We start from the raw sequence: 15,814 nt of genomic DNA on the forward strand, positions 1-15,814 counted from the left end.
AAAGAGCAAACCAGCACCCCCTCAATCACACTGAAAGCGATCACTAATCAGGGTTTATGCCCACATTTGTCAGAAAAAAGAAGTAGTTTGTTGCCTCTGTACTTGGCGGCTTGGTGCCCTGCCTGAAAAGGTAACTCGGGACTGACCCAAGCAGGCCAGAGGCCATCTACCTGAAATGCTAATTAACTCTCCCTTTTCCCCTCTTTCCACAGATGCTGCCTGGCCTGCTCAGAATTTTCTGCCCTTTAACTTCATTTCTCACCTGGCCACTTCCTGCCTTGCCGCAAAATTGACTTTTTAAAACTTTATCTATTAGTCACAAGTAGGCTTACATTAACACTGCAATGAAGTCACTGTGAAAGTCCTCCTAGTCGCCACACTCTGGCGCCTGTTCGGGTACACTGAGGGAGAATTTAGCACAGCCAATGCACCTAACCAGCACATCTTTGGAGTGTGGGAGGAAACCGGAGCACCCGGAGGAAACCCACGCAGACACGGGGAGAATGTGCAGACTCCGCACAGACAGTGACCCAAGCCGGGAATCGGACCCGGGTCCCTGACACTGTGAAGCAGCAGTGCTAACCACTGTGCCACCACGCACTTGGCCAGATTTGGTTCTAGTTTCCAGAGTGTATTAGAGTCATAGAGTCGTATAGCACAGAAACAGGCCCTTCGGCTCAACTCGTCCATACCGACCTTGTTTCCTAAACTGAACTTGTCCCATTTGCCTGTGTTTGGCTGTATCCCGCTAAACCTTTCCCATCCATGTACTCGTCCTCCAGGTAACTGACTCCACAATCTGGTTGCCCCTCTGAGGGGCAAAGTTATACGTCAAGGGCTAGTAAGCGCTGCTAATGGGAATACACAAAAAAGTGCCTATATAGTGTTTGTGTTAACAGGCTTACTTCCATCTATTGGGGTTTTCCACACCGTCTGATGCCCCATGCCAGGATGACAGGCTGCCCCTGAGCCTCCTCTGAAAGCTGGCTCTTCAAAGTGCTGTAAGGATTAAGAAGTCAGCAGGTGCTGCTATAGGGGCACAATTCCAAGCTCCAGAAATCTGTGGCGGAGCACATTAGTGGTCTGCGTTGTGATAATGAAAAATCAACATTTCAGTTCAAGTTGAGGGTGAGCTACCCAAAAATATAGTGATGGATTTGGTAGCCTTTTGTATGTAACTGAAATAACTGCCATTCCACAAACTACTGCAATATCAGATAGAATTTAGTTCCCTCATGGATTTTTGCATTGGTCTTTGCCTGAAGTACAGAAATTCCAAGTAGAATGTGGACTATAAATGGAAAAACATGACAAACACTTTATTATGTAACCTCTGACATTAAAGGGTTATTAATTATCTCAGCTGGTTTCAAAGATGACCATGTGATCTGGACCTTGGATTTCACATAGCACGTGTCATGATCAGTGAGCAGAAGATATGTGCTGACAGTGTGATTCAGTGTCTTAAGTTAATTTGACCCCAGGAATAATGGGCAGAATAGTGTGACAAATAGCCCTGAAACTTTAACTGGTTACAAAATGCTTTGGTTACTGTATACCTCTCCACTGCTATTTTTAATTTTGTTTTTATTTGTTCAGGGAATGTGGGCATCATTGGCTGAGCCAGCATTTATTGCCTATCCCTAATTGCCCTTAACTTGAGTGTATTTCAGCAGGCATTTAAGAGTCAACCACATTGCTGTGTGACTGGAGTCAGATGTAGGACAGACCAGGTAAGGAAGGCAGATTTCCTTCCCTAAGGAAATTAGTGAACCAATTGTTTCATGGTCATCATTAGACTTTTAATTCAAGATTTTCAAATTTCACCAATTGAATCCAGGTCCCCAGAGTATTGCCCTGGGTCGCTGGATTACCAGTCCATTGACAATACCACTACGCCACAGCCTCTCTCGGGTAAGATTTTCCCAAGGGCAACATTCAGCTTAAAACTATTTGCTTTAAGTTAAGAAAATGCATCACTATTAATGATTAATATTTGTATAGGTACCGTATATAAAGGTAATTTTGATATGTTTCAATCTTTTAGTTTCTGGATGCAAACAATTACTGCAAAACTTTATGTTAAAGTAAAGTTTATTTATTAGTCACAAGTAAGGCTTATATTAACACTGTAATGAAGTTACAGTGAAATTCCCCTAGTCAACACTGATTGGATCAATGCACCTAACCAGCACGGTTTTCAGACTGTGAGAGGAAATCGGAGCACCCGGGGGGACCTGCACAGACATGGGGAGAATGTGCAAACTCCACACAGACAGTGACCCAAGCCAGGAATTGAACCCAGGTCCCTCGTGCCGTGATGCAGTAGTGCTAACCACTGTGTCACCATGCCACCCTGTACTCAAACCCTTGATTGTGTTTCATGACCGTTATTGAAGGAGGTCAAATTTTGACCATATTGTTACAAGTTAGTAATAATCAGAGTTAACTCTTAAAACTAATGCACTTAAACATTTTTATTTACAATTTCACCAATTCAAAAATCAATGTACACAACTTTAATGTTACTATTTTCTCCTCTGTTGATTTTACATTATAGGTTGCAAATATATTACAGGAATTTAACCATGAAGAGGAATATTACAGAAAATTCAACAAGAGCTACAGCAGGTACTTTTGCCGAGAGGGACTGTTTTGTTTTTGGACAGTTATTGTATTTGATGCATTCTATTAATTTGTATGTTTTTTAATTTATTTACTAATTTCTCCCACATTAGGTTCTAATTTCCTGCCTCCATTTTTGCGTCTTCCGCTAAGAGTTGGGAGGGAAGTTATCGGCTGTAAGAAATTTGCCAGTGATGCTCTTTATCTAGCTATGGGGAAGTTTGTGAGGTTTTCTTGGTATTGCTGCGCTGGTTTGTTCTGCACCCCTGTAAAGAAATGATCATCATTGACTTTTGCACTCTGTAATTGTATAGTCAAAATTGGGAACCAGACATGTAGCAATCCCAGAGGGAAAGCTATGTACCAGCACTTTTTGATTTCAGTACATTGGAGATTTCACTGTTACTATTAACTGTGTTTTACCACCTAAATGATATGTTTATATGCAAGGTTTAAGACCATTCTAATCTCACCATTCAAGCCAGGTTTACATACTCCTTAACTGAAATTACAAACAATACAACAATCAACCAATCTGTGGTCAATTTACTGAATTATTTCTGATCCTGTTATTTAAAACAATAGTTTACAAACTTTTCTACGTGGAACCCCTTGCAAATATTAACACATTCCAGAGATTCCTGTAAACATTAACACATTCCCAAGGAGCCTTATCCTAATTAATAAAAGGCAAGAGTGGCACAGTGGCACAGTGGTTAGCACCAAGTTCATTTCTAGAAGGATAGAATTGGTAAGCAGGGAGGTTATATTAAATTTAACCTTATGAACAGTTCTGGTTTTCATATTATAAAACAGATATAGAAATTGTAAATCAGTTTACTATAACAGAGACCCTATTGGGAACACACATACATATATACGAATTAGAAGTAGGAGTAGGCCACGCAGCCCCTCGAACCTGCTCCACCAATAAATTATATTTTGGCTAATCTGATTGTAACCCTAACCCCACCTTCTTGCCTACCCCTGATAACCATGCACCTATTTGTTATCAAGAACCTTAACTCTGCCTTAAGAATATTCAAAGACTTTGCTTCCACTGCCCTTTGAGGAAGAAAGTTCCAAAGACTCATGACCCACTGAGAGAAAAAAATTCTCCTCATCACTGTCTTACATGAGCGAGCCCTTACTAGTGACCCCTAGTTCTAGTTTCTCCCACACGAGGAAACATTCTGTCCACGTCCACCCTGTCAAGACCCCTCAGGACCTTAAAGGTTTCAATCAAGTTGCCTCTTACTTTTCTAAACTCCAGTGGTACAAGCCTAACCTGTCCAACGTTTCCTCATTAAACAACCAGCCCATTCCTGGTATTAGTCCAGTAAACCTCTCTGAACTGCATCTGATGCATTTACGTCTTGGACACCAGTGCTGTACACAGTACTCCAGATGTGGTCTCACCAATGCCCTGTACAACTGAAGCATAAACACCCTATTTTTGTAATCTGTTGACTTTCCGAACACCACCACCTGCAAGTTCCCCTCCAAACCACTCATCATCCTGACTTGGAAATATATCACAGTAAGAAGTTTAACAACACCAGGTTAAAGTCCAACAGGTTTATTTGGTAGCAAAAGCCACACAAGCTTTCGGAGCTCCAAGCCCCTTCTTCAGGTGAGTGGGAATTCTGTTCACAAACAGGGCATATAAAGACACAGACTCAATTTACATGAATAATGGTTGGAAATTGAGTCTGTGTCTTTATATGCCCTGTTTGTGAACAGAATTCCCACTCACCTGAAGAAGGGGCTTGGAGCTCTGAAAGTTTGTGTGGCTTTTGCTACCAAATAAACCTGTTGGACTTTAACCTGGTGTTGTTAAACTTCTTACTGTGTTTACCCGAGTCCAACGCCGGCATCTCCACATCTTGGAAATATATCGCCATTTCTTTGCAGTTACTGGGCCAAAATCCTAGAATTCCCCCCCTAATGGCATTGTGGGTCAATCCACAACACATGGACTGCAGCGATTCAAGAAGGTGGCTCACCACCAGCTTCTCGAGGGCAATTAGGGATGGGCAATAAATGCTAGCAAGCCGTCCCATGAATGAATTTTTTTTTAAAATTGCTGTACCTACATGTTAGCCTTTTGTGATTGATGGACTAAGACACCAAGATCCCTGTGAATCTCAGGCCTCTGAAATTTCTCACCATTTAGATAATAAGCTTATTTTTATTTCTCCTGCCAAAATGGAGAATTTCACATTTGTCCATATTGTACTCCGTTTGCTAGATCTTTACCCACTCACCTAACCTATCTATGTCCCTTTGTAGCCTCCTTATGTCCTCTTCACAATTTCCTTTTCTACCTATCTTTGAGTCTTCAGCAAATTTAGCAACCATACCTTTGGTTCCTTCATCTAAGTCATTCATATAAATTGTAAGAAATTGAGGCCTCAGCACTGATCCCTGTGACACACCACTCATTACATCCTGCCAACTAGAAAAAGACCCATTTATGCCAACTCTTTGTTTCCATGCCAATATGTAACCCCCTACACCATGATCTTTTATTTTTTGCAGTAACCTTTGATGTGGCAACTTATCAAATGCCTTCTGTAAATCTAAGTATAGCAGATCCACCGGTTCCCCTTTATCCAAGCATATGTGACTCCTTAAAAGAATTCCAATAAATTGGTCAAACATGATTTCCCTTTCACAAACCATGTTGACTCTGCCTGATTGCTTGAATTTTGCTATACCACCTTTAATAATAGCTTCTGACATTTTCTGTATGATAGATGTTAGGCTAACTGGCCTGTAGCTTCTTGCCTTCTGTCTTCCTCCCTTTTTGAATAAAGGAGTTACATTTTACTATTTTCCAATCTAAATGAACCTTCCCTGAATCTAAGGAATTTTGCAAAATTAAAACTAATGCATCAAGTATCTCACTAACTACTTCTTTCAAGATCTTAGGGTGAAGTCCACTGAAGGGAAAGATTGAACTGGCTCCAAAAGAGAAGGCTGAGGGATGACCTGATAAAGACCTTCAAGATTATGGAAAAGGTTAATAGGGTAGACATAGCAAAGATGTTATCACTTAGTGGTGAGATTAGAAACGGGGTCATGACTCCACTCCAGAAGCCTCAGACGAACCTGTATCTGAGGTCACCATTGCAGACGTCAGAGCAGCCTTCTCGAAAGTCAACCCACAGCAAGCGACTGGCCCGGATGGGGTACCCGGATGAGCACTCAGATCCTGCGCGGACCAGCTGGCAGGAATATTCACAGACATCTTCAAGCTCTCTTTACACCAATCTGAGGTCCCTATCTGCTTCAAGAAGACGACATCATCCCAGCACCAAAGAAAAGCCAGGCAGCGTGCCTTAATGACTATTGTCCGGTGGCTCTGACATCCATTATTATGAAGTGCTTCGAAAGGTTAGTCATGGCGAGAGTCAATTCTGGCCTCCCAGATTGCCTGGATCTACTACCGTTTGTCTACCGCCGCAACAGGTCTACAGAAGACGCCATCACCCAGGCCCTACACTCAATCCTGGAACACCTGGATAACAAAGACACCTATGTCAGACTCCTATTTATCGACTACAGCTCAGCCTTCAACACCATTATTTCTACAAAACTCATCTCCAAATTCTGTGTCCTGGGGCTCGGCTCTTCCCTCTGCAACTGGATCCTAGACTTCCTAAACCACAGACCGCAATCAGTAAGGATAGGGAACAACACCTTCACAATCATCCTCAACACCGGTGCCCCACAAGGCTGTGTCCTCAGCCCCCTACTATAGTCCTTATACACCTATGACTGTGGCTAAATTCCCCTCCAACTTGATTTTCAATTTTGCTAATGAACCACCATAGTGGGTCGGATCAAAAATAATGATGGGACAGAGTACAGGAAAGAGATAAAGAATCTGGTGAACTGGTGCAATGACAATAATCTTTCTCTCAATGTCATCAAAATGAAGGAAGTAGTCATCGACTTCAGGAAGCGTAGTGGAGGACATGTCCCTGTCTACATCAATGGGGATGAAGTAGAAATGGTTGAGAGCTTCAAGTTTTTAGGTGTCCAAATCACTAACAATCTGTCCTGGTTCCTTCATGCTGACGCTATAGTTAAGAAAGCCCACCAAAGCCTTTACTTTCTCTGGAGGCTAAGGAAATTTGGCATGTCCGCGATGACTCTCACCAACTTTTACAGATGCACCATAGAAAGCATTCTTTCTGGTTGTATGACCGCTTCTTATGGCTCCTGCTCTGTCCAAGATCGCAATAAACTACAAAGGGTCGTGAACGAAGCCCAGTCCATCACTCAAACCAGCCTCTCATCATTGACTCTGTCTACATATCCCGCTGCCTCGGAAAAGCAGCCAGCATAACCAAGGACCCCATGCATCCCGGATATACTCTCTTCCACCTTCTTCCGACAGGAAAAAGATACAAAAGTCTGAGGACGAGTACTAACCGATTCAAGAACAGCTTCTGCCCTGCTCCCATCAGACTTTTGAATGGACCTACCTCGCATTAAGTTGATCTTTCTCTACACCCTAGCTATGACTGTGACATTACATTCTGCACTCTCTCCTTTCCTTCTCTATTTACGCTATGCTTTGTCTGTATAGCACACAAGAAATAATACTTTTCACTGTATACCAATACATGTGACAATAATAAATCAAATCAAATCAAATAACCTAGTCACTTATCCAACATGGATTCAGGAGAAATCTCTTTACCCAGAGTCTGGTCAGAATGTGGAACTTACTACCAGCAGGAGTAGTTGAGATGACAGGTAAAGATTTAGTTAAGGGGAAATATTTAAAGATTAGCGATAAAGGAATCGTGTATGTTTTTGAGGTCATATAAAGTGTTGGAGGAGGCTCGTTTGGAGCATTCACACTGATGTGGATCTTTTGGGCTAAATGGCCTGTGCTATAAAATGGTCTACGTGCTATAAATATCATGTTATAGACGGTGTTTTATTAGTGAAATGTTCTATATGTTCATTTACTTGAAACCTGGAGTTGCCCTTTAACCACTTCAAGTACTTGGAAATACTAACAGATAAAAATCTTTTTAATCCCAGAATTTCCAGAGAATGCTCAAAGTACTTTTTGTTAGCTATTAAATAACTCTTTGGGTTTGTTAATAAGTTTCTTTTGATTGATTTTTGTTTCATTCATTTTGTTTAGTAAGAACATTTTTTAAAGCTGTTTTGGCCATGTTTGAAAGGTGTCTGCTTTTCATTCAGCAGGTTGATTTTCTTTCTGGTAAATGTGATTATGGAGATACCATTATCTGCTTCAAATGATATTTTTCAGGATGCCTTCCTGTACTGCTGTTTAATCAAAAGAAAAGAACCCGAATGCCATTGACTTCAAACCCTATGGAACATGAGCCAGGCTCAAATAATTTTTTCCCTACACCAGAGAGTTTTGATTCACCGCCAACAGGTAATCAAGATAATTCACCTCCACTCTTTCACCATTGTGGTACTATATTTTTCCTCTTTTCATGCTCTATCTTCATTATGCTGTTTGCACCATTTATTTCCCTTTTTATTTTCTTGCATTAATGGGAACTTCTTCAACTAGGACAGTAACTGAACAATATCATACTGGCTTACAGGCCTCCACCACAGCTTCTGTAAGTTCAACTTGAGGAGAAATGTAAAGATGCTTTGAATGTAACTGCAGTGCCTTTCCCTCCTATTCAGTGGGAAGGTGTAAAGGTTCCTGTTATGGCTAAGTGTGAGAACTCACCGGATTAATAATCAGGGACATATTTCCACAATGCCATGACATAGTTGTTCATGGTTGGTAAATCTCTAGTGTGTTGACAAACATTTCAGTGTTGACCATCATACAATATATCACTGCAATACCATTTTAATTGAAAATACTGTAGATATGGGAGGCTTTCAAAAGTCTGTTAACAAGGGTTCAGGGTAGGCACATTCCTTTTAGAGTGAAGGGCAAGGCTGGTAGAAGTAGGGAAGTCATGATGTGGAGATGCCGGCGTTGGACTGGGGTAAACACAGTAAGAAGTTTAACAACACCAGGTTAAAGTCCAACAGGTTTATTTGGTAGCAAAAGCCACACAAGCTTTCGAGGCTCTGAGCCCCTTCTTCAGGTGAGTGGGAATTCTGTTCACAAACAGAACTTATAAGACACAGACTCAATTTACATGAATAATGGTTGGAATGCGAATACTTACAACTAATCCAGTCTTTAAGAAACAAAACAATGGGAGTGGAGAGAGCATCAAGACAGGCTAAAAAGATGTGTATTGTCTCCAGACAAGACAGCCAGTGAAACTCTGCAGGTCCACGCAACTGTGGGAGTTACAAATAGTGTGACATAAATTCTGATTCTAGGATCGCATGATAAAGACTCAGGAGGAAAAAAGCAGAAATATTTATGTGAAATAGTGTGACATAAACCCAATATCCCGGTTGAGGCCGTCCTTGTGTGTGCGGAACCTGGCTATCAGTTTCTGCTCCGCGACTCTGCGCTGTCGTGTGTCGCGAAGGCCGCCTTGGAGAACGCTTACCCGAATATCAGAGGCCGAATGCCCGTGACCGCTGAAGTGCTCCCCAACAGGAAGAGAACAGTCTTGCCTGGTGATTGTCGAGCGGTGTTCATTCATCCGTTGTCGCAGCGTCTGCATAGTTTCCCCAATGTACCATGCCTCGGGACATCCTTTCTTGCAGCGTATCAGGTAGACAACGTTGGCCGAGTTGCAAGAGTATGTACCGTGTACCTGGTGGATGGTGTTCTCACGTGAGATGATGGCATCTGTGTCGATGATCCGGCACGTCTTGCAGAGGTTGCTGTGGCAGGGTTGTGTGGTGTCTTGGTCACTGTTCTCCTGAAGGCTGGGTAGTTTGCTGCGGACAATGGTCTGTTTGAGGTTGTGCGGTTGTTTGAAGGCAAGAAGTGGGGGTGTGGGGATGGCCTTGGCGAGATGTTCGTCTTCATCAATGACATGTTGAAGGCTCCGGAGGAGATGCCGTAGCTTCTCCGCTCCGGGGAAGTACTGGACAACGAAGGGTACTCTGTCCACTGTGTCCCGTGTTTGTCTTCTGAGGAGGTCGGTGCGGTTTTTCGCTGTGGCGCGTTGGAACTGTTGATCAATGAGTCTAGCGCCATATCCTGTTCTTATGAGGGCATCTTTCAGCGTCTGGAGGTGTCTGTTGCGATCCTCCTCATCCGAGCAGATCCTGTGTATACGGAGGGCTTGTCCGTAGGGGATGGCTTCTTTAACGTGTTTAGGGTGGAAGCTGGAGAAGTGGAGCATCGTGAGGTTATCCGTGGGCTTGCGGTACAGTGAGGTGCTGAGGTGACCGTCCTTAATGGAGATGCGCGTGTCCAAGAATGCAACCGATTCCGGAGAGTAGTCTATGGTGAGCCTGATGGTGGGATGGAACTTGTTGATGTTCCATCCCACCATCAGGCTCACCATAGACTACTCTCCGGAATCGGTTGCATTCTTGGACACGCGCATCTCCATTAAGGACGGTCACCTCAGCACCTCACTGTACCGCAAGCCCACGGATAACCTCACGATGCTCCACTTCTCCAGCTTCCACCCTAAACACGTTAAAGAAGCCATCCCCTACGGACAAGCCCTCCGTATACACAGGATCTGCTCGGATGAGGAGGATCGCACCAGACACCTCCAGACGCTGAAAGATGCCCTCATAAGAACAGGATATGGCGCTAGACTCATTGATCAACAGTTCCAACGCGCCACAGCGAAAAACCGCACCGACCTCCTCAGAAGACAAACACGGGACACAGTGGACAGAGTACCCTTCGTTGTCCAGTACTTCCCCGGAGCGGAGAAGCTACGGCATCTCCTCCGGAGCCTTCAACATGTCATTGATGAAGACGAACATCTCGCCAAGGCCATCCCCACACCCCCACTTCTTGCCTTCAAACAACCGCACAACCTCAAACAGACCATTGTCCGCAGCAAACTACCCAGCCTTCAGGAGAACAGTGACCAAGACACCACACAACCCTGCCACAGCAACCTCTGCAAGACGTGCCGGATCATCGACACAGATGCCATCATCTCACGTGAGAACACCATCCACCAGGTACACGGTACATACTCTTGCAACTCGGCCAACGTTGTCTACCTGATACGCTGCAAGAAAGGATGTCCCGAGGCATGGTACATTGGGGAAACTATGCAGACGCTGCGACAACGGATGAATGAACACCGCTCGACAATCACCAGGCAAGACTGTTCTCTTCCTGTTGGGGAGCACTTCAGCGGTCACGGGCATTCGGCCTCTGATATTCGGGTAAGCGTTCTCCAAGGCGGCCTTCGCGACACACGACAGCGCAGAGTCGCGGAGCAGAAACTGATAGCCAGGTTCCGCACACACAAGGACGGCCTCAACCGGGATATTGGGTTTATGTCACACTATTTCACATAAATATTTCTGCTTTTTTCCTCCTGAGTCTTTATCATGCGATCCTAGAATCAGAATTTATGTCACACTATTTGTAACTCCCACAGTTGCGTGGACCTGCAGAGTTTCACTGGCTGTCTTGTCTGGAGACAATACACATCTTTTTAGCCTGTCTTGATGCTCTCTCCACTCCCATTGTTTTGTTTCTTAAAGACTGGATTAGTTGTAAGTATTCGCATTCCAACCATTATTCATGTAAATTGAGTCTGTGTCTTATAAGTTCTGTTTGTGAACAGAATTCCCACTCACCTGAAGAAGGGGCTCAGAGCCTCGAAAGCTTGTGTGGCTTTTGCTACCAAATAAACCTGTTGGACTTTAACCTGGTGTTGTTAAACTTCTTACAGAAGTAGGGAACCCAGGATGGCTTGAGATATTGAGGCCCTGGTCAAAAAGAAGAAGGAGGCATATGACATGCATAGGCAGCTGGGATCAAGTGGATCCGTTGAAGAGTATAGAGGATGTCAGAGAGATCAGGAGGGCAAACAGGGGATATGAGATTGCTTTGGCAGATAAGGCAAAAAAGAATCCAAAGAGCTTCTACAAATACATAAAGGGCAAAAGAGTAATTAGGGAGAGAGTAAGGCCTCTTAAGGATCAACAGGGTCATCTATGTGCAGATCACCAAGAGATGGGTGAGATCCTAAATGAATATTTCTCATTAGCCTTTACTGTTGAAAAGGTCAAGGATGTTAGGGAACTTGGGGAAATAAATAGTGATGTCTTGAGGAGTGTACATATTACAGAGAAGGAGATGCTGGAAGTCTTAAAGCGCATCAAGGTAGATAGAGACCCGGGACCTGATGAAATGTATCCCAGGACATTGTGGGAGGCTCAAGAGGAAACTGCGGGCCTCCTAGCAGAGATATTTGAATCATCGACAGCCACAGGTGAGGTGCCTGAAGATTGGAGGGTAGCAACTGTTGTCCCTTTGTTTAAGAAGGGCTGCAGGGAAAAGCCTGGGAACTACAGGCCGGCAACCCTAACGTCTGCAGTGGGTAAGTTGTTAGAAGGTATTCTGAGAGACAGAATCTACAGGCATTTAGAGAGGCTAGAACTGATTAGGGACGGTCAGCATGGCTTTGTGAGTGGAAAATCATGTCTCACGAATTTGATTGAGTTTTTTGAAGGGGTAACCAAGAAGGTAGATGAGGGCAGTACAGTTGACATCACATGGACTTTAGAAAGGCCTTTGACAAGGTACACATGGTAGGTTGTTGCATTAGGTTAAATCTCCTGGGATCCAATTGGGTACAAAATTAGCTTGACGACAGAAGACAGAGAGTAGTTGTAGAGGGTTGTTTTTCAAACTGAAGGTCTGTGACAGTGGTGTGCCTCAGGGATTGGTGCAGGGTCCACTGTTGATGACTGATAGTCATTGACTTCAGGAAGCGTAGTGGAGGGCATGCCCCTGTCTACATCAATGGAGATGAAGTTGAAATGGTTGCGAGCTTCAAGTTTTTAGGTGTCTAGATTTCCAGCAACCTGGTCCCTCCACGCGAACACTATAGTTAAGAAAGCCCACCAACGCCTCTTCTTTCTCAGGAGACTAAGGAAATTTGGCATGTCTGCCACAACTCTCACCAACTTCTACAGATGCATCATAGAAACATTCTTTCTGGTTGTATCACAGCTTGGTATGGCTCCTGCTCTGTCCAAGACCGCAAGAAACTACAAAGGGTTGTGAATGAAGCCCAATCTGTCACTCACACCAGTTTCCCATCCATTGTCACTGTCTACACTTCCCGCTGCCTCGGAAAAGCAGCCAGCACAATCAAGGACCCCATGCACCCTGGACATACTCTCTTCCACCTTCTTCCATCGGGAAAAAGATACAAAAGTCTGAGGTCACATACCAACCGACTCAAAAACAGCTTCTTCCTTGCTGCCATCAGAACTTTAAACGGACCTATCTCGCATTAAGTTGATCTTTCTCTACAACCTAGCTATGACTGTAGCACTATATTCTCCACTCTCTCCTTTCCTTCTCTATGTATGGTATGCTTTGTCTGTATAGTGCGCAAGAAACAATATTTTTCACTGTATACTAATACACGTGACAATAATAAATCAAATCAAATTAAACTGTTATTTGTTATTTATATTAATGATTTGGATGAGAATTTAGGAGGCCTGGTTAGTCAGTTTGCAGACCAAGATTGGTGGCATAATGGACAGTGAAGAAAGTTATCTGGGACTGCAATGGGATCTTGATAAATTGGGCCAGGGGTCTGCTAAATAGCAGATGGAGTTTAATTTAGATAAATGTGAGGTGATGCATTTTGGTAGATCGAATTGGGGCAGGATCTACACAGTTAATAGTAGGACGCTGTGGAGAGTTATAGAACAAAGAGATCTAGGGGTACAGGTTCATAGCTCCTTGAAAGTGGAGTCACATGTGAATAGGATGGTGAAGAAGGCATTCAGCATGCTTGGTTTCATTGGTCAGAACATTGAATTCAGGAGTTGGGACATCTTGTTGAAGTTGTACAAGACATTAGTAAGGCCACAAATGGAATATTGTGTACAGTCCTGGTCACCCTATTATAGAAAGGATATTATTAAACTAAAAAGAGTGCAGAAAAGATTTACTTGGATGCTACCAGGACTTCATGGTTTGAGTTATAAGGACTTTTTTCCCTGGAGCGTAGGATGCTTAGGGGGGATCTTATAGAGGTCTATAAATAATGAGGGGCATAGATCAGTTAGATAGTCAACATCTTTTCCCAAAGGTAGGGGAGTCTAAAACTGGAAGGCATAGATTTAAGGTGAGAGGGGAGAGATGCAAAAGGGTCCAGAGGAACAATTTTTCTCTCAGAGTGTGGTGAGTTTCTGGAACGAGCTGCCAGAGGTAGTATTAGAGGTGGGTACAATTTTGTCTTTTAAAAAGCATTTAGAGAGTCACAAGGATAAGATGGGTATCGAGGAATATGGGCCAAATGCAGGCAATTGGGACTAAAAAAACTGGGTGGCATGGACAAGTTGGGCCGAGGGGCCTGTTTCTATGCTGTAAACCTCTATGACTCTGACTCTAAATATTCTTTGTCATTTTTACATTTTAAGGCAACAAAGAATTAACACAAAGCAGAACACAAGGCAATCAGACGGCAGTGCAAAACAATTACAGGGCCCAGTTTCAATATCCCAATAGAAGGAGTAATATGGATAACACACATAGTGCGATGGCACCAATGTCAAAGTTCACAAAATCTATGAATACTGGGTAGGTCATGCAATACTGAACACTGTGCTAATTTTGAGGTTATCTTTGTGTTTTAACTCTTTTGGATCTAAAATCTATTCAACCAAAATTCTTGAAGAAAAGTATGCTGAGAAGCCTTTATAAGGTGTTAGATAATTATTTTCCAAATCTTTTGGTTTGCTTCTGCTTTCATTTAAAACAAGATGTTAGGAATTTGGAAAGTTAACAAGTTTTAACAGTTGAAGTTGAGATGAAAACAAAATGGCAGACAAGTAACAAGATTAGCAGGTGAATAGATGAATAATGAGATATGATATGCCCAGTAATAAGACGAGGAAACATCTAGAGAAATTGAAGTGTGAATTGCCATTTCAGAAACATTGTTTACCTGAGATCAGTGGGGCTATACAAATGATAACTTCTAAAGGCAAGGAAATTGAGAGACGTAGACAGCTGAATCCACAGGGTGGCATATCAAAGAGACTGAGCAGTATAAGTTCTAGCACCTTCATGGGGAAGAAGACTAATTTCCATCCGACAGTCGGACAGGCCATCTCCATCTAACCTTCAGAGAGTCTAGTTCCAACTATTAGCTGGATTTGACTAATAGAGTTACTAAATTGGATGTTGTTTGGGAAAAGGGGTGTTTCAGTGAGTTCGGGGAATGTGGGTATATTTGGGAACAAGAGGTAATTTCAGATAAGACTGTATTTAGTTATTAATATACATAAATGTCATAGTATATATTAGTCTTCCTTGTAGTGTGTTTTTTTTTCTTTTACTTTAATAAATACTCTATTAATTGTTTATACAATGACTGGACTGGTTACACACTGAGTTATACATTGTTCCTCACAATATTCCAAATAAATGTACACCACTAAGAGCCAATGTTTCAAGTTACCCCTTGGAGCTTTGAGACACTCTCGCAAGTAACAACAGTGGGGTTCTTAACTAAGTGTGAGATACCTTTTCCCAGACAGCATCAATTTAGTAGCTCTATAAGTCAATACGGCCTAGATGACCAAGTCTGGGAAAGCGTCTTTTCCTAGTTTGGCAAAGGCACAAAACTGTGTCTTTTAGAGGAGAATATCTGCAATCTGCTGTGGCTCTACATGTTAAATGGAACAGGCCTCTGGGTCTCTCTGATCATAGATGAAACTGGCCTGCCTGACTGTTGAATGGAAAACTAGTCTGCTTCCCCATGAGGATGCTAGCAGTTATACTGTTCAGTCTCTGACATTTCCCGCTGTGGATTCAGCTGTCTACGTCTCTCAATTTCCTTGCCTTTACAAGTTATCATTTGTGTAGCCCCACTGATCTCTGGTAAACAATGTTTCTGATATGGCAATTCACACCTCAATTTCTCTAGACACTGCTAATCTTGTTACTGGGCAAATAGCATCTCATTATTCCTCTAGACGCCTCCTAATCTTGTTACTTGTCTGTTATTTTGTTCTAATCTCAAATTCAACTGCTAACGTTGTTAATTTCCCAAATGCCAAACAAAGAAATGTTAGAATAATT

General features: G+C 42.8%; 1 protein-coding gene across 4 annotated transcripts in view; it reads left to right on the plus strand.

Annotated features, from left to right (window-relative positions):
• The window catches only part of spata22 (spermatogenesis associated 22), a 77,204-nt gene that overhangs the window by 5,061 nt on the left and 56,329 nt on the right, over nt 1-15,814 (plus strand). For 3 of the 4 annotated variants that reach the window (XR_013499216.1, XM_078225929.1, XM_078225931.1), the window contains exons 2-4: nt 2,561-2,631; nt 7,925-8,056; nt 14,149-14,308. Coding sequence is in view for 3 of the 4 variants with exons in the window: in XM_078225929.1 (XP_078082055.1) it covers nt 2,561-2,631; nt 7,925-8,056; nt 14,149-14,308 (363 nt within the window). In the remaining variant the exon portion in view is untranslated. Of the gene's footprint in view, nt 1-1,599; nt 1,734-2,560; nt 2,632-7,924; nt 8,057-14,148; nt 14,309-15,814 lie in introns of all 4 variants that reach the window. The other variant, XM_078225930.1, reaches the window with a different exon arrangement.

This window comes from Mustelus asterias, chromosome 12, assembly GCF_964213995.1.
Source record: "Mustelus asterias chromosome 12, sMusAst1.hap1.1, whole genome shotgun sequence".
Classification (NCBI taxonomy): domain Eukaryota; kingdom Metazoa; phylum Chordata; class Chondrichthyes; order Carcharhiniformes; family Triakidae; genus Mustelus; species Mustelus asterias.